General features: G+C 31.7%; 1 protein-coding gene across 1 annotated transcript in view; it reads right to left on the bottom strand.

The window, feature by feature from the left end:
* LOC139497797 (uncharacterized) overlaps positions 1-25,223 on the bottom strand; it is a 35,497-nt gene extending 10,274 nt beyond the window's left edge. Inside the window, exons 1-3 of the mRNA XM_071286031.1 lie at positions 25,142-25,223; positions 15,791-16,216; positions 7,224-7,375 (exon numbers count right to left, since the gene is read on the bottom strand). Of these exons, the coding sequence (XP_071142132.1) occupies positions 7,224-7,375; positions 15,791-16,216; positions 25,142-25,223 (660 nt within the window). The remainder of the gene's footprint in view (positions 1-7,223; positions 7,376-15,790; positions 16,217-25,141) is intronic.
* Between the last annotated feature and the right edge of the window lie 155 nt (positions 25,224-25,378).

Genomic DNA, 25,378 nt, shown 5'->3' with positions numbered 1-25,378 from the left:
AATAATGTGTTAGAACGACAGTCACACTACTTATGAACTTTCGTTTTTTAATTACCTATCGTTTTCGGATGCAGAATTCAGAACTATAAAGCACCGGAATATATGAGGATAGCAATATCTTGATGCAGACTTCAGAACTATATAGCACCAAAATTATAAGGAAAACAATACCTTGATTCCTGCCTTCATAGTAATAATGTGTCAGAACTACAGTCACACTACTTATGAACCTTCGTTAAGCATTAAACGCAAGAAATTTTAATTATGTAAGACAGATTTTAATCCGCCTGGGTTAGAGAGAAAGTGATTTCTGTGGTCACTCCTTCAGAACTGGTAAGAGGGTTATTTCTAAAGCACAACAGAAATGTGTCGTTTTTGAAATTATTGTATTGTTAATGTATTATTTTTTATTTTTATTTTTTTTAATTTTTTTTTTTTAACATTTGTATTTGTTAGCATTATTATTTCTTGGGGGCTTTCACTCTTTCATTTTATGAACTCATTTCATTTGGCTTTTTAATTTCAGGGGAATCATACTCCCCCAATTCAATAATACATCAGATAGGTTAATTCCTGTCGAAGAACAAATTGTATTTTAAGTAGTATTTTTACTATGCTGGGATCGCCCAGGAGCAATTAAGTTCATTCCTGGGGATCGCCCCAGGAATTAGGTTCATTCCTGTCGAGGAAAAATAGGTTCATTCCTGGAGATCGCCCCAGGAACTAGCTAGGTTCATTCCTGGTGATCGCCTCAGGAATTAGGTTCATTCCTTGGGATCGCCCCAGGAACTAGGTTCATTCCTGGGGATCACCCCAGGAAATAGGTTCATTCCTGCAGAGGAACAAAATGGTTCATTCCTGGGGATCGGCCCAGGAACATTTTTAACTAATCGTTTATTTTTATTTTTCTCATATTTTGATAAGTTTCAAATTTATTTTCTCATATTTTGAATAGTTTGAAATGTTTATTTCAAATTCTTTTAAGTGAATGAGTAGCCCCAAGAAAGCCAATAATGTATTATATTGTTAGTCATCCAATGTAGAAATTTATGTACTGTTATGTTACAGTTTATTTTAATATTATGTGTAGATTTAGTATGTTTTGATATTTTAATAATAAAACATACATTTTAAATTGTGTTGTGTATAAAAGGAAATTTGATTTATTAAATTATACTTTATACACAATACAATGCATCTGTTATCAATGATTTCAGCAGGCAGTTATCTTAGTCTATTCTTAGGCAATAACATAACATTTATTTTTAGCTAAGTAGGAATAGTGCCCTAGAGGGGGTTAGAGTATTGTTGATGAATTGAGAGAAAGCATCGTTGTATTGGATGCAATTACAATCAGCTATCCCACCCACAATCCCCAACTACACCTGTGCATTAACTGGGTATTTAGCTTGCATGTTAGGTATGATATGAATGTATTACAAATATGTAAAGTATTTGAAGGTGTTATTTTTAGTTACAGTCAGGCCAATATTGTGGGATTCTGACTGCAAGTTCTTGGTATTTCTGTTTAAGAATAATTCATACAGTTGTAAGTGTTGGTAATGTTTTTATTCAAGCTGAAGTGTTTCTCATGCAATGCATTCCAGCGAAGTCAAAAATATATCTATTAAAAAATTGATGTTATAGAAAGAGTGATTTGAAATTGCTAAACGACATTGTTATATTTTCTTCTATATATCTAGTTTGTTAGTTTAAACATATAAATATTTGTTTACCTCTTGTTTTAGGGACTTCTCATATGGAAATTGATATGTGCCTTTTATTTTCAATTCCAGGGGAATCATACTCCCCCAATTCAATAATACATCAGATAGGTTAATTCCTGTCGAGGAACAAATTGTATTTTAAGTAGTATTTTTACTACGCTGGGATCGCCCAGGAGCAATTAAGTTCATTCCTGGGGATCGCCCCAGGAATTAGGTTCATTCCTGTCGAGGAAAAATAGGTTCATTCCTGGAGATCGCCCCGGAACTAGCTAGGTTCTTTCCTGGGGGTCGCCTCAGGAATTAGGTTCATTCCTGGGGATCGCCCCAGGAACTAGGTTCATTCCTGCCGAGGAACAAATAGGTTCATTCCTGGGGATCGCCCCAGGAACATTTTTTACTAATCGTTTATTTTTATTTTTCTCTTATTTTGATAAGTTTTAAATTTATTTTCTCATATTTTGAATAGTTTGAAATATTTATTTCAAATTCTTTTAAGTGAATGAGTAGCCCCAAGAAAGCCAATAATGTATTATATTGTTAGTCATCCAATGTAGACTTTTATGTACTGTTATGTTACAGTTGATTTTAATATTATGTGTAGATTTAGTATGTTTTGATATTTTAATAATAAAACATAAATCTTAAATTGTGTTGTGTATAAACAAAGAAAAATATGAATGAGAGTCTAAAAAATCGGAGATAGTTAATTAACCTTACAATGCAACCACCTGGAACCACACTAATAATGAGGTAAAACATCTGTGTTTAGTAAGGATGTTCAATTAGATAATTAAACATAGATAGCTCAAGTCCTTGTGAACACTCAGACAGTTTTTTGCTGTCATAGGTGGTGTACTTTGGCCACCAATTAAAATTAAGTTTTTTCATCCACAGAAATAGACCTAAACAAGTCTGTCATTTTCTGACTTAGATAAGTCTAAAATTGAAAACAAATTTTTATAATAAATACATATTTTGACATCTTTAAGTCAAATACAGAAATCGACCTGTTTATGTCTGAGCTCTGATTGATCAGGCCATGAACTTGCTTTTACATTTTTAATAACGACTGTTAATGACGCCCTTTTCTTGCATAAGAAGTTTTTTTTTATATCGCACATACTCAACACATACTGATCACTTTTGCTCAGGAATGACTCATGTGACTCCGATACCTTTCCACCTGCAAAACTTCAGAGCAAATTAATAAGTCCTTATTGCTTCTAATCACAATTCAGAAGCAGCATGGCTAAAATGTTTCAATTATAGTGTTTAGCTCTGACCTTATTAAAGGATTTGCCATCGATCTCGCTGGAAAATTGAGACTTTCAGAATTACATCAAGGTATGTCTGATAATTTGCAATGCATGAGGTTGATCGATTAGACAGTGTGAATTTCAATCATCTACAACGTATCAATTGTCGAAAATTTGGACACAAGGAACAATATAAGGATACGTCAGTTAATATCAAGTTTCATTAAAATATAACCCTATTGCCCATGAAGCTTCGTTCAGTGCTTCTTTGGAAAAGATGCCTGTGTAGCTTTTCACGTTTGTTTCTTGATTGATTGATGAAAAATCTCACAAAGGCGCGTCTGAACCGTATTTTGTGTGGAAAATAAATTTAAAAAGATATTGGTATTACCAAAGGTATCGACTCTGTAGTAATGTTTACTTTCACCCAATTCCATTTGGGACTAGAGGTGCAGTGATATCATGAATAAAGGTCACGAACATTAATAAAAGCTTTCTATTCACATGGTTTTTGTGATTTCTACGAAGAGCAAGGCCATACCAGATAATCATTGCAATGCATGAGGTTGATCGATTAGACAGTGTGAATTTCAATCATCTACAACGTATCAATTGTCGAAAATTTGGACACAAGGAACAATATAAGGATACGTCAGTTAATATCAACTTTCATTAAAATCCGTTGGGTAATATCAGGTGGTGGATAGACCAAAAAAACAAACTATCACCTTGACAGATTTAAGAAAACAGATAATTTAGGGGAAAACAAATGGACTAATTTTGAAAATAGAACCATTATTTTTGAAAATTGGAAAGAGTTCTAGTAACTTGATATTTTTTGTCAATGATATTAAAGATGACACAAGTGCTTTATTTCAGCATATTTTTTTTGAGAAATTAGCCTACAGGTTGACATTGTAAATACAGCTGTTTCTCAAACCAAGCCTCTTTTTAGGAGTTTAAAATATTCAGGATACAAAAATACCTCAATTAAACTAACAATAGTGTACTCTATCCTTAGATTCTAATAAATATTCCATAATCACAGAAACGGCAGAATTATTAAACAAATATGAGGCCTTAGGAGAAAAGTTCTAACCCCTGGGTCATAAAACAGGTAATTTAAGCATTAGGGGCCCTACAAAGTAAAATCACAAAAATACTGAATTCCGAGGAAAATTCAAACCGGAAAGTCCCTAATGAGATGGCAAAATCAAATGATAAAACACATCATACAAATGGACAAAAACTGTCATATTCCTAAACAGACCATTTGAGGCAGATATTATGAACTTTTATAGATACAGTTAGATGTGAACTGGAGACTTAAGGTAGATTGGATACTTTATGTAACCTTGAATGTTGTAATGATTAACTACTAAGCTTTCCATTTATTGAATTCTGAAATGCTTTCAATTTGTTATCAGAATAGTTTCATACAGGTTCTATACATTTTATGTCAGAAAACATGCACATACATGTACGGTAAGCTGTCATTAATTAAAGTATTAAATTGTTTTCGAATTGTTTAAAAATTGAATCAGGGGTGGGGGTATAAAATATACTGTAATAGCATATCCAGTGTTTTATTTTAGGCTATGATCATAATAAAAAAACTATTGTTGTGAGAAAAAGTGTTTTCAAGATTTTTTGAATAAATGCTTTTGTAATTACAGTTGTTTCACAAACCACGCTCTTTTGGGGAGTTTATAATATTCATAGATATTTTGTTTTGTTTACCTACTGGTTCACGGCTATGATCTATATATGTTTCATTTCGTAGAAACAGAACTTGGGAATTTTACCAGTATGAATACACATGGAAGACCCAAAGTGAAGGGACAGGTAGTACAGAATTTTAGTATAAGTTTAAACTCTTAGAAGTTTGGGTCATATACATGTTGAAAAAATGCCACACAGTCCTATATTTTGAGCTTTGAAAAAGATAGTAGTGCATATGAGCTTTCCATTCTAGGATATCAGTTTTTACTTATTTTCGACATACAAGTTTGAATGCTCCTCTGGTATCTTTCACCCCTCCTTTACCAAACCTCATAGTAAAAGTGGTACAGTTTTAGCAGTAAAATAAGTTCCTCTTGGAAATCACATTGTCGATATTTACAGAAGAATAATTGGTAACCAGACATTAATATTTTGACATAAAATAAAAGCCATGATCTTAAAATGTCCAAAATTTCATTTAGGAGTATTGTTAATATTCTATGATATTAATTAATTTGGAAAGGTTATTACATTGAAGCTTTAAATAGTCCAACTAACATATTATACAAATCCATTTGTAAAGCTTAAACCGAACACTCAATTGGTGAAAGCAAAATTAATGTATATGTATCTTAAAAATTACTGAAATTGTATTTCCTTATTTTTCATTTTTCAGAAGAGAATAAGCTAAAACCATATACTTGGAAACTTTTAAATTTTATATTTCAAACGAAAGACTTATTATATAAATGGAAACAAACAAACGACAGTCTATATGTGATGTATGTAATGAAAAAAGATGATTATAACCACTTGTTTTATTACTTGTGAATGTTTAGAAAATTTCTGGAAGAGTATTTATGAGTTAATGAGAAAACAAATGTAGATTTTAGGATATTGTTAAAAAAATTAGTGTTCGAATGTAAAATTTTTGAAAAAAATATTTTGGTCGGAATTATTTCGAAACAATTTTAGGTTTTTCTATATACAAATCGTATGATATATCTAATCAGAAATTGAAAAATGTTAATGTCTTCCAAATTTTGGTTCAAGAATGTATCAAAAGATGTAACGAAAACAAAATAATAAAATAAAATCCGTTACTGCAGTCAGTGACAAGAAGTATCTAAAATTGAATAGATAAATACATAATGCAAAATTTTTTGTTTTGTATTTTAAGAAATGTATATATATATGAACAACTATTTATGAACCTTGGTTATCAGTGAAACCGTACATGATACATCAAGAGGATCTTGGACTCTTGATGTAACTACGTAAAAAGTATATTTTGTGAATAAACTAAACAAGTCTGAAAGAAAGTTTCATATTACATAAAACCTGACACAATCAAATGTTATCAACCAATGGAAGAAGTGAAAAAAAACCTGTCATTGTTGTAAGTTTAAAGCGGACGCAATAAACCATGTAGGAGGAGTTGCAACGACAAGTTCGGTTTTGTCAAAAAAATTTAAGTTGAAAGGTGTATAGTTAAAAAAAAACACCTGAATGGTTCAGAAAACCATACCTGCGTGCACATCTATATATAAGGATCTAACAAATTAATACACAAATTTTCATGTAGATCAAGAAAAATCAAGTAGGAGGAGTTGCAACGACAAGGATGGTTTTAAAAAAAGTTAACATTTGTAAGGTGACATGGTCATGATTCTGATAATCTAAACAAAACGAAATTTCTTCAATGGCAATGTTTGAATATCATGATTTGTCATTCTATAAAGTTTGAAGTGAATCAAACAAGGAATTGAATTAAAGAACCTTTGTGAGCACACTCACATACCCCACGCCCCCACATTGTCACTGGACCAACAAAATCTCACCAGATTCCTAAGTTCAAAGACTCATAACTCTACAAAAGTCAACTGATAAAAAATTTCTTGTGGATATGCACATTTACACATTATGTCCTCATTAACTACAAAGATTCATGAAATTCTGTTGTGTGGTTTCTGAGGAGTTGCGATGACAAACTGTTGCAGTAGTATCAAAGTTCAAAGAGCATAACTCCTAGAAATTTTTTTTTCCTGTCGACATACACATCTACATAGTATGTCCTTATTATCTACAAAGATTCATAAAATGCTGTTGTGTGGTTTCAGAGGAGTTTGCGATGACAAGAACAGGACTGACGAACGGACAGACAGACAGACAGACAGACAGACAGACAGACAGACAGACAGACGAACGGACAGACAGACGGACGGGTCAAAAACAGTATACCCTTCGCAACTTTGTTGCTTAGGGTATAAAAATTCAAAGGAGTTGCGATGACAAGAACAGGACTGACAGACCAACTGTTTAGTACTTTATGGCAAAAAGTTTAAGTTCAAAGCGAAGGAGCATAACTCCTAGAAAAAAAAGTTTAATCATAATTCCTGTCGATATGCACATCTACATAGTATGTCCTTATTATCTACAAAGTTTTATGAAATTCTGATGTGTGGTTTCAGAGAAGTTGCGATGACAAACTGTGCATAATATGTATACTAATATATACCTTTACTTCCTCAGAAGCCTCAACTTTGTCTTTATGTGTACCAACAAGAACCACTGGTGGATAAAGACACTTATTCTTCTCTTCAATACTTCCAAGCACTTCAGTGGTACTACAGTAGCAATGTATTGAGTTCATCCACAACTGAAACATCTCTACAAAGCAAAGACTTTTCATCAGCACATCTATCTTACACTTCAAGTCATATTTACCGGTTTTTACATCACGATGGCGGTAAGGGCATTCCGATGTATTGTTGCCACAGAGATTTTACTTTCGTTTTTGACTGGTAACCCATAGTATAAATACGAGGACATTATCGAGTGCAAAATAACATTCCTTATCGCTTGTTATAAATTCATTTCTTCAATGAACACTCATAAAAATATTTTTTTAGAACACAAATTAATAATATGAAAATGTTTTGTCGTTTTAAATATATATATAAGTAAACCAGATGCTCCGCAGGGCGCAGCTTTATACGACCGCAGAGGTTGAACCCTGAATGGTTGGGGAAAGTATGAACACAACATTCAAGCTGGATTCAGCACTAAATTTGGATTGTGATTAAATAGTTGACACAGCATAGGTTGGTGACACAGAATGAATGTGGTCTAATGAACTTAAAAAAAAATTCGCTATGCTGTTGAATATTAATCCTCTCAAAAAAATGTTTGAAGAAATTTTCTTTTTATTTATGAAATATGAAATGAGAAAAATTGACCCCCCAATTTTGTTTTCACATCCCCCTTTTCCTTATTCCAAAACTGATCTCAATTCAAATTTGTAATGGAGTTTGCAACAATAACTGCTCATTTAAATACATCATAAAATATTAAAATGTAAAAAAAGTGCTTTTTATCACTGAATGGTAAAGATTGTTTTAATTTATCAGTTGGTAGTAAAAGTGAAAATACATTGTATATTGTATAAAACAATGATTTAAGTTGATTCAACTACTATTCTGGACAAAGAAAGATAACTCAAATTTTCAAAGAATATTGAAAATATCTTGCTATTGCACAAATATCTATTCTGGACAAAGAAAGATAACTCCAAATAACTGAAAATTGATTGCTATTTCACAATATTGTGCAATAAGATATTTCTTGCTATTGCGCAATACTGTCAATTGAAGATTTCTTGCTATTGAACCATACTGTGCAATTGAAAATTTCTTGCTATTGCTGAATACTGTGCAATTGAAGATTTCTTGCTATTGCACAATACTGTACAATTGAAGATTTCTTGCTATTGCTGAATACTGTTCAATTGAAAATTTCTTGCTATTGCACAATACTTAATATAATAATTTTGAATTCTGTTTGGACCAACTTGAAAACTGGGCCCATAATCAAAAATCTAGATTCAGCATATCAAAAAAGCCCAAGAATTTATTTTTTGTTAAAATCAAACTTAGTTTAATTTTTGACCCTTTGGACCTTAATGAAGACCAATTTGAAAACGGGACCAAAAATTAAGAATCTACTAACACAGTTAGATTTGGCATATCAAAGAACCCCAATTATTCAATTTTTGATGAAATCAAAAAAAGTTTAATTTTGGACCCCAATCTGGACCAACTTGAAAACTGGACCAATAATCAATAATCTAAGTACATGTTCAGATTCAGCATATCAAAGAACCCCAACGATTCAATTTTTGTTAAAATCAAAATAAGTTTAATTTTGGACCCTTTGGACTTTAATGTAGACCTATTTGAAAACGGGACCAAAAATTAAGAATCTACATACACAGTTAGATTCAGCATATCAAAGAACCCCAATTATTTAATTTTTGATGAAATCAAACCAAGTTTAATTTTGGACCCTTTGGGCCCCTTATTCCTAAACTGTTAGGACCAAAACTCCAAAAATCAATACCAACCTTCCTTTTGTGGTCATACACCTTGTGTTGAAATTTTATAGATATCTATTCACTTATACTAAAGTTATTGTGCGAAAACCAAGAATAATGCTTATTTGGGCCCTTTTTTGGCCCCTAATTCCTAAACTGTTGGAACCAAAACTCCCACAATCAATCCCAACCTTTCTTTTGTGGTCATAAACCTTGTGTCAACATTTCATAAGTTTCTATTAACTTAAACTAAAGTTATAGTGCGAAAACCAAGAAAATGCTTATTTAGGCCCTTTTTGGCCCCTAATTCCTAAAATGTTGGGACCAAAACTCCAAAAATTAATCCCAACCTTCCTTTTGTGGTCATAAACCTAGTGTTAAAATTTCATAGATTTCTTTTCACTTTTACTAAAGTTAGAGTGCGAAAACTAAAAGTATTCGGACGACGACGACGACGACGCCAACGTGATAGCAATATACGACGAAAATTTTTTCAAAATTTGCGGTCGTATAAAAATCATTAATATATATGCACTGACATACATAAAAATTGTGTTAACGCATGCGGAAGAATATCTCGAGAAAAGAACGTTTTGAAAGAAAATATGAATGCCTACTCAAATCCTATCTATAAGATCGAATTATTACAGAAGAGTGTCCATCATGCACTTGCACTGCACTAGTAGAACAAATAGATATACAATGGATGAAAATTATATATATATGTAACTGTTATGTGCAAATATTTATATAATATATAACAACAAACAGAGTATACTGATTTGTATCACTACAATATGATTACGGTGAGGTTGAATTCCCTGTCATTTATGCATCATCCACGCACGAACTTGTCTCAGAAAAAAATATATCTCTGTACATTTATCTCACTTTCAAGTATAGAGATGTGATTTTTTTTTCTGAGACAAGTGCTTGTGACCATCCACAAGAACTTGTGGTCATCTGATGTCAGTACTTCAGTACTTTGATTAATTATATTGTGTCTAGAGGGTCTCCATATGGGGTAAATGTATCTCAGTCATGAAGATTTGCCAGAGCTTGCATTTCCCATCATGATAACCTTTGAAACATGGGGTCCGAGTGTTCAGGTTAAAGTTATCCCATGGAACATTTTATGGACTCCATCACAAGTTGGTCGACTATAATGGAATGTCTGTTTCACCAATGATGATAAATATGTTCCAATAGTCGTAACTACAATCCTGTCCTCTTTTCCCTGATTATGACATCACTTAATAAGATTTTACACACAATGTATACTCCCGTGAACAACACGACGGGTGCAACATGTGAAGCAGGAACTAGCTACCCTTCAAAGGCACCTGATATCACCCCCGGTTTTAGTGGGGACCATGTTGCTTTGTCTTTAGTTCTATGTTGTTGGTTTTTTTTTGTTTTTTTTTTTTTGCCATGTAATTGTCAGATCTCTTTGGTACATTCACCTCATTTGATAGTATGATGAAAAGTTGAATTTACAATCAGCAGACTGCTAGGTAAATAAGAGAGATATTTTTTTTCTAATTGACAGGTCACATTTATTATAGTGAGTAAAATATTTTGTGAGTAATTTAGATGCTTGTTCTACCATAGTGGCGGTGGACGATAGAATGACAAGAAACCAAGACTTATTTGTGGACAGTTTCATTGTCCTTTATAATGGACTGGTCACATTTCATTATTGTGACTTATATATATTTTGTGGGTAATTTAGATGTTTGTTTTACCAAAGTTCATTTGAAAAGACCTTATGACATTGCTACTGAGGTTGTCAGATTGAAGTTTTATAAATGTTTTAAGAACCAATTTTTCTTTCATATTATGCAGATTTTTCTTTCATCAAATTGTTTTCTGAATGAATTTAATACTTTTATCGACCATGAAGCCCATAATTTCTGTTGCCTTAATCATACCAATGGAAAGATCAGAAAACATTGCCCTTAAAAACAAATAGGTTTAAAAATAAAATTGTTAAAGTTTGAATGATGTCTGTCTTTTTTTCTTTATTTTTCTAGTGAGATGTGATTATTAAAAATCTACCATATTTTCCCTACTTTATAAATTCCTATTTTGTTTTATGAAGTGGACTGGCCATGGTTATTGGATTCTTTGCACTAATTGCAGGGATGATTCCACTATATAGTTTAGGGCCGCTTAACGGCCCTAAAATCGGCCAGCGGCCCCAAAAAAATGTTTGTCAATATAAATTCTCAATTCAGGAAAATAAAACAAAAATCTGTATTTCCGGAAAAGTTTCCGTCACCGATTACAGCAACTATAGTTTTTCATAGTTTGTCGTCAAAACATAGTAAAATCCGGATAAAAATGCTGACTATGATCGCATTTTATTAACAACGATTTAATTATGTCAACATGAGGTAAACAATTTTAGCAGCCGGATTCAATTGAAGTTAAAATGTTATGAGAGTATGTGGTCTCGTAAAAGTCGATCGCTCAGCAGGTTGATAAAAAAAATATGCTTTTTGTCAAAATGGGTGTCAAAACAGACCTCGGCAAAGAGCAAATTTTATATAACATTGATGAATGAATTTGAATGGTAAAAGCAGATCGCCCAACAGAGCCGGTTATGTTGATTAAAACTTGTTTTGTAAAAGAAATTATTTTATATTTTGCTCTTTTTTCCGCAAAAGACATAAGTTTGAGCGTTTTTGAAAATAATGTTGATGATAGACCATTCATGAAATGAGACCCCCCCTTGAAATACGATGTCATCATTATGGAACTGTTTCAAAAGATATGAAAATGATCCAAATAATTTTAAAGTTCACTGGTTCAATTGCTTTAAATAACTTATCAATTAAGCATATATATATATACTTTTGTAATTGCTTTTCTTAATTCAACAATTGGCCAGTTCTATTTGAAATATATTTAAATTTTTTTCACTGGTTAATATGGCAAGCCGTTTTGCTATTTAATCTAACTTCAAGATATCTCATAAACTTTATAAGATATCTTATATAATAGTTCATTAGATATTTGATATAGTTTGAAAGATATCTTATAAAGTTTATAAGATATCTTATATAGTTCACGAGATATCTGAAATAATTTATGAGATGTCTTATACATGTAGTTTATAAGATATCTCATATAATTTTCTTAATATGATATCCAATGAACTATATAAGATATCTTATACAAAACATATTTATAAGATATATTTCATATACTTTAAGATATCTTAAATAAATCTTATATATTATATGAGATATCATATATATTATGAGATAATTTGAAATTCGAATAAATAGCTAAAGGGCCTGCCATAGGTTTATGTTAGCTGGTACTTGTGGTATATATGTTTTTTGTAATAGGCCTCGTTTACCAAAGTTAAGATGATAGTGCATCATATGCAATGATATTCATGTATTACAACTTCCCTGGTCTGAATCCAATAATTTCTTTAATCAGTGTACAGAAGAAATTAACTTAATACTCATTTTCCCTTTTTACAGGAAAATGATATATTATTTCGTCTTATATTGTATGCATAAAAAATTCCCAATTGGGATAAAAATTCCCAATTTGATATTCAAGGGACCCATTTGTAAACATCTGGAATCATCCCTGAATTGAATTAAGTTATTATTGTTTAATCTTAAACCATGCTGAAATTCTACATGCAGGTTAATGTGAAAACCTTGTTGAATTCAGCATGAAGGTTTATGTTTAGAACTACCCGCTGAAATTCTTCATTCAAATTTATGTTAAAACCAGTCAAAATTTCGCGCTTCCAGTCGATCATATATTTCAATTTTGCAAAATTGGCGTCCTTTTTCAATTAGATGTATTCAGTATATAAAAAAGATATTGTATTACACCTTAAATATATCAAAATACATGTGAACTCCAAACTTTACGACACTGCAATTTTATTTTGCAGCAATTCAATATGCATAGGACATATTGATCTTGTGCTCCTGGTTCAGCTGTTTGTTAAAATGTATAATTGTTATGAACAGTATCGAATTGAATTCACTGCATTTTATATGTAAACATTACAATAAACTTTATTTCATTCGCATGTACGATTGATTTTCTGATTTATTAAAATGTACTTGTTGTCTCTTTAAAGTTAACATATATGGTTTTTGCATTTTTCCAGGAATTATTTCATTTTAATGCAAGGACTTTATTTAGATTTCTTTTTCTTCTAGACACAACATTTACTACCAAATTGAGCTTAAAAATTCTTGGAGGTGTGTATTATTACAATAAAAGTGACATTTTCATTGTAGAGACAATTTGCTAATTAGTCATAGTAAAAACAAATTGGACTGGTTGTGAAGGTTTCCCATGAATACACATTAATGAGAGAGAAACTCAAAGCCAAAATAATAAAAGGACATGGTAGAGGGCAATGTACAGTCTTCAACAACAGACAGTTGTCTATAAAATATGTCAGACTCTTAATCATACAGGTTGTATATAACAACAGACAGTTGTCTATACAATATGTCAGACTCTTAATCATACAGGTTGTATATAACAACAGACAGTTGTCTATACAATATGTCAGACTCTTAATCGTACAGGTTGTATATAACAACAGACAGTTGTCTATACAATATGTCAGACTCTTAATAGTACAGGTTGTATATAACAACATACAATTGTCTATACAATATGTCAGACTCTTAATCATACAGGTTGTATATAACAACATACAATTGTCTATACAATATGTCAGACTCTTAATCGTACAGGTTGTATATAACAACATACAATTGTCTATACAATATGTCAGACTCTTAATCGTACAGGTTGTATATAACAACATACAATTGTCTATACAATATGTCAGACTCTTAATCATACAGGTTGTATATAACAACAGACAATTGTCTATACAATATGTCAGACTCTTAATCATACAGGTTGTATATAACAACATACAGTTGTCTATACAATATGTCAGACTCTTAATGGTACAGGTTGTATATAACAACATACAATTGTCTATACAATATGTCAGACTCTTAATCATACAGGTTGTTTATAACAACATACAATTGTCTATACAATATGTCAGACTCTTAATCGTACAGGTTGTATATAACAACAGACAGTTGTCTATACAATATGTCAGACTCTTAATCATACAGGTTGTATATAACAACAGACAGTTGTCTAAATATAAGTTGAGTCCAAAGGTATTTTGTAATTATTAAAAAAAATGAAAATCACTTAAATAATAGAGACAACAAAATAATTAACTACTTTATCGAGTCAATTCATGGCAAATCACAAGCAACATTACGTCATTTGAAACTCTGTCATAGCGCAGTGAACATTGCATTATCTTGTGCACAAAAGTATTGAACTTATTGGATGCGTTTATTATATCTGCTTTGAACATATCTAAATTAATGCAGAATATAATGCTAAAATACCAGTAAGCAGATTTCCTTATTTTTCATATAGCATAATATTTGATTCAGCAGATTTGTCACTGTTTCGAAGTAAACAAAATTACTTACTAGCATAGAAATGAATGGATAATTTGTTTAACAAAAATTTGTAAGAGTTCTGCGGAACCTAGTGTCTCGCCTACCTTATGAATCTTATAAATATTTTAAGAACTTTAACTGCAGACTGTATGTAATGTTAACTGGAAGAAAGACTAAGTCCATATATAAGTAACATACTAAAAAACAGGAAATATATTTTTACAAAATTTTCTTCTAGAGACTAGCTTTTGATTATAAACAAGCTTCTGTCAAAATTTGGTAGAAATCCAGGATAGTTTAAGAAAGTTATTAAAATTTTAACACGCTGACATGTCTCGCCTTCTTTACTAATCATTGATATTATGTTGATAGTCCTAAATATAAAGCTTTATTACAACTGTCACAAAAAAACAAAAACAAAAAAACACAAACACTTAACACTGAGCAATGAACCGAGAAAATTAGGTCAAGGTCAAATCAAACCTGTACGACTGACATATAGATCATAAAATATTTTCATACACCAAATATAGTTGACCTATTGCATATAGTATTATAAAAAAAGATCAAAACTCAAAAACTTAACTTTGACCACTAAACCATGAAAATGAGGTCAAAGTCAGATGACACCTGCCAGCTAGACATGTACACCCTACAATCATGCGACAAAAGTCTCAGGCTCACTCGACAAAAACGTTAACCACAGAGTGAATGTAATGTTAACTGGCAGAAAAACCAAGTCCATTTATCAATAAAATACTGAAAAACAGGAATTTTGTCTTTTACAAAATTTATTTTTGGATACTATCTTATGATCATTAACAAGCTTCTGTCATAGTTTGGTAGAAATCAAGGATAGTTTAAGAAAGTTATTAAAATTTTAAAAACTTTGTCCGCAGAGTGAATATATAGTTTTACATGCACATACATGTATCATTGAAAAGCTAGAATTGCTATGGGATAATCAAGAACACAATAATGTACGTGCATACGACGATGGAGGTTATAACAACCTTGACCGGCTACGTGAATACTGATCAGTACATTCAACTTATAGTACGCGTGTTCTATTTTCTCAGGTGTGAGGGCCAAGGTTTGAATTGGCCAATGAAAACGATCACTCCTTTACGAGTTAATCTAATAAAGTTTGTTTGACTGATTACCTCGCACGCACTACCTTTCGCTAAGCTTGGCCGCATATAAGTGTATATGATATATTACCTTTTGCTTTTTTGTCGTCAGCCTCATTGAGTTTTGTTACGACAAGATAAATCGCATCTTGTGATAAAAAAGTTTGATGTGTGTGGTAAAATTCTTCATCTCCTGCAAAATCCCATAACAATAATGTGGCATACTCCTCTTTGTCATTCAAATCAACATTAGATTTAAGCATGGCTTCAATTTCCATTTTTGCTTGTTCTAATGCTTGGTTTCGTTGCTGCAAGATTACTGGAGGTTCAACTTGAGATTCAGTGGTAACTGAAGGTAACATTTTTTTAGGCTGCTGGGTTACTGTTTCTGATTCATTAAAACTTGTTGATGGTGTGTTTTCCTTAACAGATTTATGGGCTCCTTCTACTGATGCTTCAATTGTTCCTTTGAATGGTTTTAAGAGTCTTGCATGAATTTCAGTTTCTCCATTGGTTCCTATCGTTAGAAAATTACAATAATATTAAAAAAATGTGAGATCCCAGTATAAAATAAACTTGAACCACCATGCGACAGTGTGGTTTTTGTATCATTTTGAAGGGAAACAGTGAGTTGTAATTGTTTAATTAAACCCTCGTCTTTTGGTCTTTGGTGGATAGCTGTCTCGTGGGAAATCACAAAACATTGTATATCAATATCTTCACATGATATAGCAGCATTAGCTACCAGATTCGACTCGGAACTCTTAGTTTGATTTATACTAAAACGTATATCAGAAATTTTACAAAGATTCACAGAAAATTTCGAAAAAAACACATTTTTGATGAAGCATTGATCTACATTTTGCTGCTGGAAAACCTCTAATTCGCATACGAGATAACATCCAAAGAAAGGCATGTGACAAAATGTCAATTTAAAAAGATTATTATAAATAACAAACGAAAAAGTGTAATGATAATATTCCTTAATTCTGTGAGATATCATATCATAGATAAATAAACTGTTGGCATAGAGGTATGTCTCTTCCGTAGGCATAAAATTCGGATAAAAAACAATCTGATGGACAGCAACATTGCTTATTTATACAGTCGCTGGACCATGATCTAGTGGACAGGACTTGAAAATGGTTGACAAACTGAGATGTACAGACAGTAATGTAACGTAATAGCAAGTATCATTATCTATTGAAAGTAGTTTCTATCAATCTAACTTAAGCAGAAAACTTAACATGCTAATTAATTCAAAGAGCACTGGATCATGACCTAGGGGACAGAGCCTCTAATGTACTGAATCAGGGATGGGCACTATTACTGACAAATGTAATCGATTAATAATCGATTAATAATCGATTACTTGAAGGATTTTTGTGTATTCCATTAATAATCGATTACTCTGATTTTTGTATGTACACAAATGTACATAATTACTTTTCGATTTCTCTCAATTACATGCTACAAAATTACAAAAAACTAATAAAGAAAGTTAAACACAAATATGTTATTCCACGTTTGTAAAAACAGCATGTAATGCATTGTTTTCAAATTTTAAGTAAACAGTTGTTTTCTAGATGGAAGCTCTTATTGATGATCTAAAATATTTGAAAATTCTTGAAATTTTGGTTTCCAATATGAGTGAGTGGTGCTTAAAAGTACTTGCAATGACATCGCATCGTTTCAGTCATTTCTGAATATTTTAGGTTATTTTCTCCATATTTTGCAAATTTTAACTAATAATTAAGTAATAATAAACTATTGATATTATAATGCAACTTCATACAAAATATAATTGATCTATCGCAAGTAGTGTCTATCAAACTAACTTAAGCAGATAACTTAATATTCAAATTTGCTAATTAATTCAAATTCACTTGCCCATGACCTAGGGGGCAGGGCCTTAAAATCAACTATCTTAAGCAGAAAACTTAACAGTTGTTGACGCTGTCGTCATCGTCACCATCACATGAAATGCAATCCCTACCGTTGCAGATTAATGAGTTTGGTCATGTCTGTTCATAATAAGGTAACACAATTTATTGAAAGGCACATACTCTTTTGTGTTTTGGGCTATTATGTCATTCAGGGGTGTTGAAATATTTGTTGTGAGCATTTATCCCCGGGCAAGTAAAACTATAAATTTTACTTGTCCAGAAAAAGGTTACTTGCCCTGAATTTCCCAATAGATATTGAAGTATTTTACTGTAAAGCTTGTATGATTCTTAAATTTGTTTTGTATCACAATTTAAGTGATGTTTGTCAATGTGTATGAATAAAAGAAGTTATGGTGTTAACATCAATGAGACAGATATCCAACAGTAAAAAACAAACATTCTGTGAGTATTGCATGGCAATACACAGTTCCATACCGGTTAAAAATTCAAATTCTAACTTGATCTATAATATAACTTGTCATGGTGTAAACTATATAACAAATAACAAATATCAAGTCGATATCTTCAAGCATGACGAATAAAAATCTTGAAAACTGATTATTTTAGTGAATTTTCTAAGTCCAAGAATCATAACTCTGCACAAAATATCAGACCGGAACAAAATTCAAACCTGATCTGTGACTTGTCATGATAAAACTATATACCAATTTTCAAATCAATATCTTCAATCATGACAAAACAAGGTACAGAAAACTGATTATTTGAGTGAATATTCTAAGTCCAAGGACCATAACTCTGCAAAAAATCATCAGACCGAAACAAAATTCAAATTTGATCTGTAACTTGTCATGATAAAACTATATACTAACTTTCAAATCAATATCTTCAAGCATGACGAAGAAAGTGCGGAAAAACTGATTATTTGAGTGATTTTTTTTAGTCCAAGGACCATAACGCCAATATCAAGCATGAAGAAAAAAAGTGTGGAAAACTGATTTGTTGGACTGACGAATGACACAGTTCCATAATGGTTAAACATTGAATGTATTGGAACAAAATTCTAACTTGATCTATAACTAGTCATGGTGTAAACTATATAACAAATATCAGGTCAATATCTTCAAGCATGACGAAATAAAATGTTGAATACTGATTATTTAAGTGAATTTTCTAAGTCCAAGGACCATTTATAATTCTGCACAAAATCATCAGACCGAAACAAAATTCAAATTTGATCTTTAACTTGTCATGATAAAACCATATACTAACTTTCAAATCAATATCTTCAAGCATGACGAAGAAAGTGCGGAAAACAGACAGGCAGACAGAGGTAGGGGATTAATAAAAGACATATATAGTTTTAAATGCTAGGCAGTAGGTACATGTAAAAATGTATATGTACTAAGTTTTGAAACCATTGACGAAATGGACACTAAATAATAGATCATGAAGTTTCCCTTAAATCTATTAATTTGCCAACAAATCAGTTTGACTCTTGGTAGCAAAGATGTAGGTGTTTCCTACAAAGTGTGCAAAAATAAATTTATTTTTTTAAGTTTCTTCATCACTGGAGATCCAGGGGAAATCTGTTTAGAATGACTTCTGAAACTCAAGTTTCTGGGTTTTTTTGTGTTTTTTTTTAATAATAAATTGCTTTCCTGAGCGCAGCTGGATACGACCGCAGAGGTCCAACCCTGAACAGTTGGGGCAAAAATGGACACAATATTTGCGCTTGATACAGGTCTGAATTTGGATTGTAATTAAATATTTGACATATAATAGGTTTCAAACTCCGAATAACTGTATAGTCAAAGAATTTTAAATTGGTCATATGATTTGAATTTATATTCAATATGTTTGCTTTTGCACTATGCAGTTGCATTTTGACCCCCCCCCCCTTTTGTTTGCAAAAATAAATAAATTTGAAGAATTTTATTTTTTTATTTCTAAAATCTAAAATCTGTAAAAAAAAATTGTCCCCCCCCCCCCCACACACACAAAAAAAAATTTCACCTCCCCCTTTCCCTTTTTCCAAAAATAAAAAGTCTTTCGGTCAAGATAATATGGTCATAATATCAAATTCTAATTTCTAATTACAGGAGGGATTGTGCCTGATATTCATATGATGAAAACATAAATCTTTCAATCAGTTTTAATTGAGAGCTGGAGCTGGCATGTCAGTAACTGCTAGTAGTCTGTTGTTATTTATGTATTATTGTCATTTTGTTTATTTTCTTTTTGTTTCATATTCTGAAATCAGACTTGGATGTCTCTTAAACTAGGTGTTACTTTGCGTATTGTTGTACGTTTGTTTTTCTACATTGGCTAGAGGTATAGGGGAGGGTTGAGATCTCAAAAAATTATGTTTAACCCCATCCCAAGTCAGGAGCCTCAGGGTGTGGGATTTTCTTGCTACATTGATGACCCATTGGTGGACTTCAGCTGTTATCTGCTCTATGGTCGGGTTGTTGTTGCTTTGACACATACCCCATATCCATTCTCAATTTTATTTAGACAAAGAAAGAAAGTACAACATTTATTCATAAATAATTTACAAACAGTGTAAGGGAGGTAATCAAACATACTCAACATTGTTCTTTAAATGTAATTGGATTACCTCCCTTACACTGCTTTTAAACTGTCTCAATTGTCCATTTACCAGGAAACCCTTGTTTTCCCCTGTTTTGCTCCGAATTCCATAACCCCCCAAAGAGTCAGTCCTAACCATCCCATTGTGGTATGGAATCTTGTGGTATAATTTCAGAGAGATTCATACATTTAAACACAAGTTAGTGTCTGAAAACAACAAATTCTTATATGAACCCCTTTTTTGGCCCCTAATTCATAAACTGTTAAGACCATAACCCCCAAAATCAATCCCAATCTTCCTTTTGTGGTTATAAACCTTGTGTCTAAATTGCATAGATTTCTATTTACTTACACTAAAGTTATTGTCCAGAAACCCATTGTCTTCGGACGACGACGTGAGACCAATTTTTTGCGGTCGTATAAAAAGTAAAATAACAAAAATACCAAACTTTGAGGAAAATTCCAAACGGAAAGTCTCCAAGTAAATGGCAAAATCAAAAGCTCAAACATTTCAAACAAATGATATCAACTGTCATATTCCTGACTTGGTACAGGCATTTCTTATGTAGAAAATGGTGGATTAAACCTGGTTTTATAGCTAGCTCAACCTCTCACTTGTATGACATTCGCATAAAATTCGATTTTATTGACAAGGATGTGTAAACAAAACAAACAAACATAATACGTAACCAGATGCTCCACAGGGCGCAGCTTTATACGACCGCAGAGGTTGAACCCTGAACAGTTGGGGCAAGTATGGACACAATATTCAAGCTGGATTCAGCTCTAAATTTGGATTGTGATTAAATAGTTGACACAGCATAGGTTTCTGACACAGAATGAATGTGGTCTAATGAACTTAAAAAAAAAATTTTGCCTTTGAGCAATTCACTATGCTGTTGAATATTAATCCTCTCAAAAAAATGTTTGAAGAAATTTTCTTTTTATTTATGAAATCTGAAATGAAAAAAATTGACCCCCCCAATTTTTTTTTCACATCCCCCTTTCCCTTATTTCAAAACTGATCTCAATTCAAATTTCTAATGAAGTTTGCAACAATAACTTTTCATTTAAATACATCATAAAATATTAAAATGTAAAAAAAAGTGCTTGTTATCACTGAATGGTAAAGATTGTTTTAATCTATCAGTTGGTAGTAAAAGTGAATATACATTGTATATTGTATAAAACAATGATTTAAGTTGATTCAACTACTATTCTGGACAAAGAAAGATAACTCCAATTGAAATCCAATTGGAATTTCTTGCTATTGCACAATATTGTGCAATTAGATATTTCTTGCTATTGTGCAATACTGTGCAATTGAAAATATTTACTATTGCACAATACTGTGCAATTGAAGATTTCTTGCTATCGCACAATACTGTGCAATTGAAGATTTCTTGCTATTGCTGAATACTGTGCAATTGAAAATTTCTTGCTATTGCACAATACTTAATATAATAATTTTGGATCCTGATTTGGACCAACTTGAAAACTGGGCCCATAATCAAAAATCTAAGTACATGTTTAGATTCAGCATATCAAAGAGGCCCAAGAATTCAATTTTTGTTAAAATCAAACTAAGTTTAATTTTGGACCCGTTGGACTTTAATGTAGACCAATTTTAAAACGGGACCAAAAATTAAGAATCTACATACACAGTTAGATTTGTCATATCAAAGAACCCCAATTATTCAATTTTTGATGAAATCAAACAAAGTTTAATTTTGGACCCCCATTTGGACCAACTTGAAAACTGGGCCAATAATAAAAAATCTAAGTACATTTTTAGATTCAGCATATCAAAGAACCCCAAGGATTCAATTTTTGTTAAAATCAAACTAAGTTTAATTTTAGACCCTTTGGACCTTAATGTAGACCAATTTGAAAACGGAACCAAAAATTAAGAATCTACATACACAGTTAGATTCGGCATATCAAAGAACCCCAATTATTCAATTTTTGATGAAATCAAACAAAGTTTAATTTTGGCCCTTTATTCCTAATTTTTTGGGACCAAAACTCCCAAAATCAATACCAACCTTCCTTTTATGGTCATAAACCTTGTGTTTAAATTTCATAGATTTCTATTTACTTATACTAAAGTTATGGTGCGAAAACCAAGAAAAATGCTTATTTGGGTCCCTTTTTGGCCCCTAATTCCTAAACTGTTGGGACCTAAACTCCCAAAATCAATACCAACCTTCCTTTTGTGGTCATAAACATTGTGTTTAAATTTCATTGATTTCTATTTACTTAAACTAAAGTTATTGAGCGAAAATCAAGAATAATGCTTATTTGGGCCCTTTTTTGGCCCCTAATTCCTAAACTGTTGAAACCAAAACTCCAAAAAATAAATCCAAACCTTTCTTTCGTGGTCATAAACCTTGTGTCAAAATTTCATAGATTTCTATTAACTTAAACTAAAGTTATAGTGCGAAAACCAAGAAAATGCTTATTTGGGCCCTTTTTGGCCCCTAATTCCTAAAATGTTGGGACCAAAACTCTCAAAATCAATCCCAACTTTCCTTTTGAGGTCATAAACCTTGTGTTAAAATTTCATAGATTTCTATTCACTTTTACTAAAGTTAGAGTGCGAAAACTGAAAGTATTCGGAAGACGACGACGACGCCAACGTGATAGCAATCAATATACGACGAAAAATTTTTCAAATTTTGCAGTCGTATAAAAATGTAATGAAAATAGGGGTACAGCAGTCAACATGGTGTTTTAATCTTAATCAATACAACAACAAGCAAATATGTCAATAAAAACAAAAACGTCTTTCTTTGCCTCTGTTTTCCGATTTATCTCAACTCTTCGTTATTATTTTCATTCTTTTTGTCTTGATTATCCAATCTTGGTGTTTTTACCAGGTATTTATACATCTCGATAGAATTCATTCCAAAAAAATTAAAATGACACTTCAATTAGATAGCAAATAAAACCTAATTGGTGATCCCGGGTAAATGGACAAATTTACCGTAATGTTCATGAGACCCAGGTTTGCAAATTTGTTTTTCTTATTCTGGTTAGTAACCTATTTCCAGTTTTAATTAATACTTCTCGTCATGAACATTGATGTTTTGACTTAAAAAAAATATATGTTTTTCATGTGTTGAACATTGGTTTCTTTTACAAAAAATAATACATCTTAATAAGTTGTGAAATATTTGAATTTTTTCTTCAGTGTATGTTTTTACTTGTCCACGGGCAATCCAGACCAAAAAATTACTTGTCCTGGTATTCAAATATGTACGAGCCAAGAAAGTCCAGCATAGCATTTCCACATCCCTATCATTACACTGTTTCATGATTATAGCTCACCCAAAAAAGAAAAAAAAAGTAAAAATTGTCACAACAACTACAAAGTGTCAACAGATGATTATCTAATGAGTCAAATGTTGATTGCAGTCATGTTGTCTTATTTGTAGATCATATCGTCATTGTAGCTGATCAGCATGGTTAGTGTTTTTTCTATTCATTACAGTTTTCAAGGTTTTCAAGCCAAAAACTAACAACATTGATAGCTGACTATACAATATTGGTTTTGCTCATTGTTGGAGGCTGTACGGTGACCTATAGTTACTTAAATCTACGCCATTGGTCTCTGGTGGATTCATCTTTTTTTTTCGTATAAAAATCTTCAATAAAGGGCATGCCCAATAGCTCATATAAGGAGTGATCGATGACTTTTTTAACTTATTTATAAATCTTTTTGCTGATAATTTTTGATAAACATTTTTTTTCAATCTATTATGAATATTGTCATAAAACATAAATAAGTAAATATTTCACTGAAAAAGCAATAACTCCTTTAAGCAGTAGGATGAACAAGCAAGTGGATAATTTTAATAGTGTAAAAATATGCAAGTGTTCGTTAAACAGGAAGTTGTTGAGTGATGAAACTGAAAACGCATCACACGGTATAGCTGACTTGTATAAATCCTGAAACCAGATTTCAGAAATCCTTGTATTGTAGTTCCTGAGAAAAATGTGATGGAAATTTTCAACTTGGTTATCATGTGTAAAATAATACAAGTGTTCGGTAAACAGGAAGTTGTCGAGTGATGAATCTGAAAATGCATCAAACGGTGTAGCAGATTTATATTAACCCTGAAACCAAATTTCAGAAATCCTTATATTGTAGTTCCTGAAAATATTAATGGGACGGAGGGACTGACGGACTGACGGAAGGACAGACAGATGTAAAACAGTATATCCCCTGTTTTTCAAAGCGGGGGTATAAAAATTTCAGACATGTCAACTTGTTTGAAGATCTTTAGCTGATAATTTTGCTATTTCCAGGTACTCTATAACTACTATAGTTTCATGATTATAGCCAGAAGCGTAAAACAATAGTTACAATTATCATTAAAGGGCAACAACTCCTATGAGGGGGGACTTAACATTTTAGCTATGTTGAAAGGCTGATCCCGTTCCTCTGTAAAAATTATAGTTGTTAACTAAAGATAATATAGAAAAAATTTAAGAATCATCATTTTAAAGTGCAATATTTTCTTATCTACCACAGGTTCCTTTACAGTTCACTACTACACACTGCTGATAAGATAGCTACTGCAGCTGAATTGTAGGTTAACTACCAGAGAAAATTTGCATTGAAAGAATTTTTCACAAATTGCTAAGGCTGTGTTATGAGTACTCTAATAAAATGTTTAATTAATCAGTATTTATTGTATATTTATTGAAAAATGAAACAAATACCAAATCAATTTCTTTCTTTTCCTTATCAAACATGAAAGCTGTTGTTATATTGAAAAATGAAACAAATACCAAATCAATTTCTTTCTTTTCCTTATCAAACATGAAAGCTGTTGTTAAAGGACGAAAAAAGTTTTCAAATTATTTGTCCTTGTTTGGTTTCTTCAGCCTCGGAAGACTCCCAATCTTGTTCCGACAAACTAAACTATCCCTTACGATACTTCTAATTTTGCTTTCTAATTGCATAAATCCTTCAAATTCTTCACTTTCACTATCCAATTTGATAGCCCATTCGTCCGCCATTGTTTTAATCGCATTCCAAACACGTGTAAAATTCATCATAATTTGTTAAAAAGGAATGTACGAGTTGAAAGATTATTCATTTGTTAAACCGAATTTCATTGGTTCATTTCGGGATTCCTTAACAGTTTTGTCCAATCTAAAGGGTTTTAATAGTG

Source organism: Mytilus edulis, chromosome 12, assembly GCF_963676685.1.
Source record: "Mytilus edulis chromosome 12, xbMytEdul2.2, whole genome shotgun sequence".
Lineage (NCBI taxonomy): Eukaryota > Metazoa > Mollusca > Bivalvia > Mytilida > Mytilidae > Mytilus > Mytilus edulis.
This window is presented reverse-complemented; position numbering and strand designations above follow the sequence as displayed.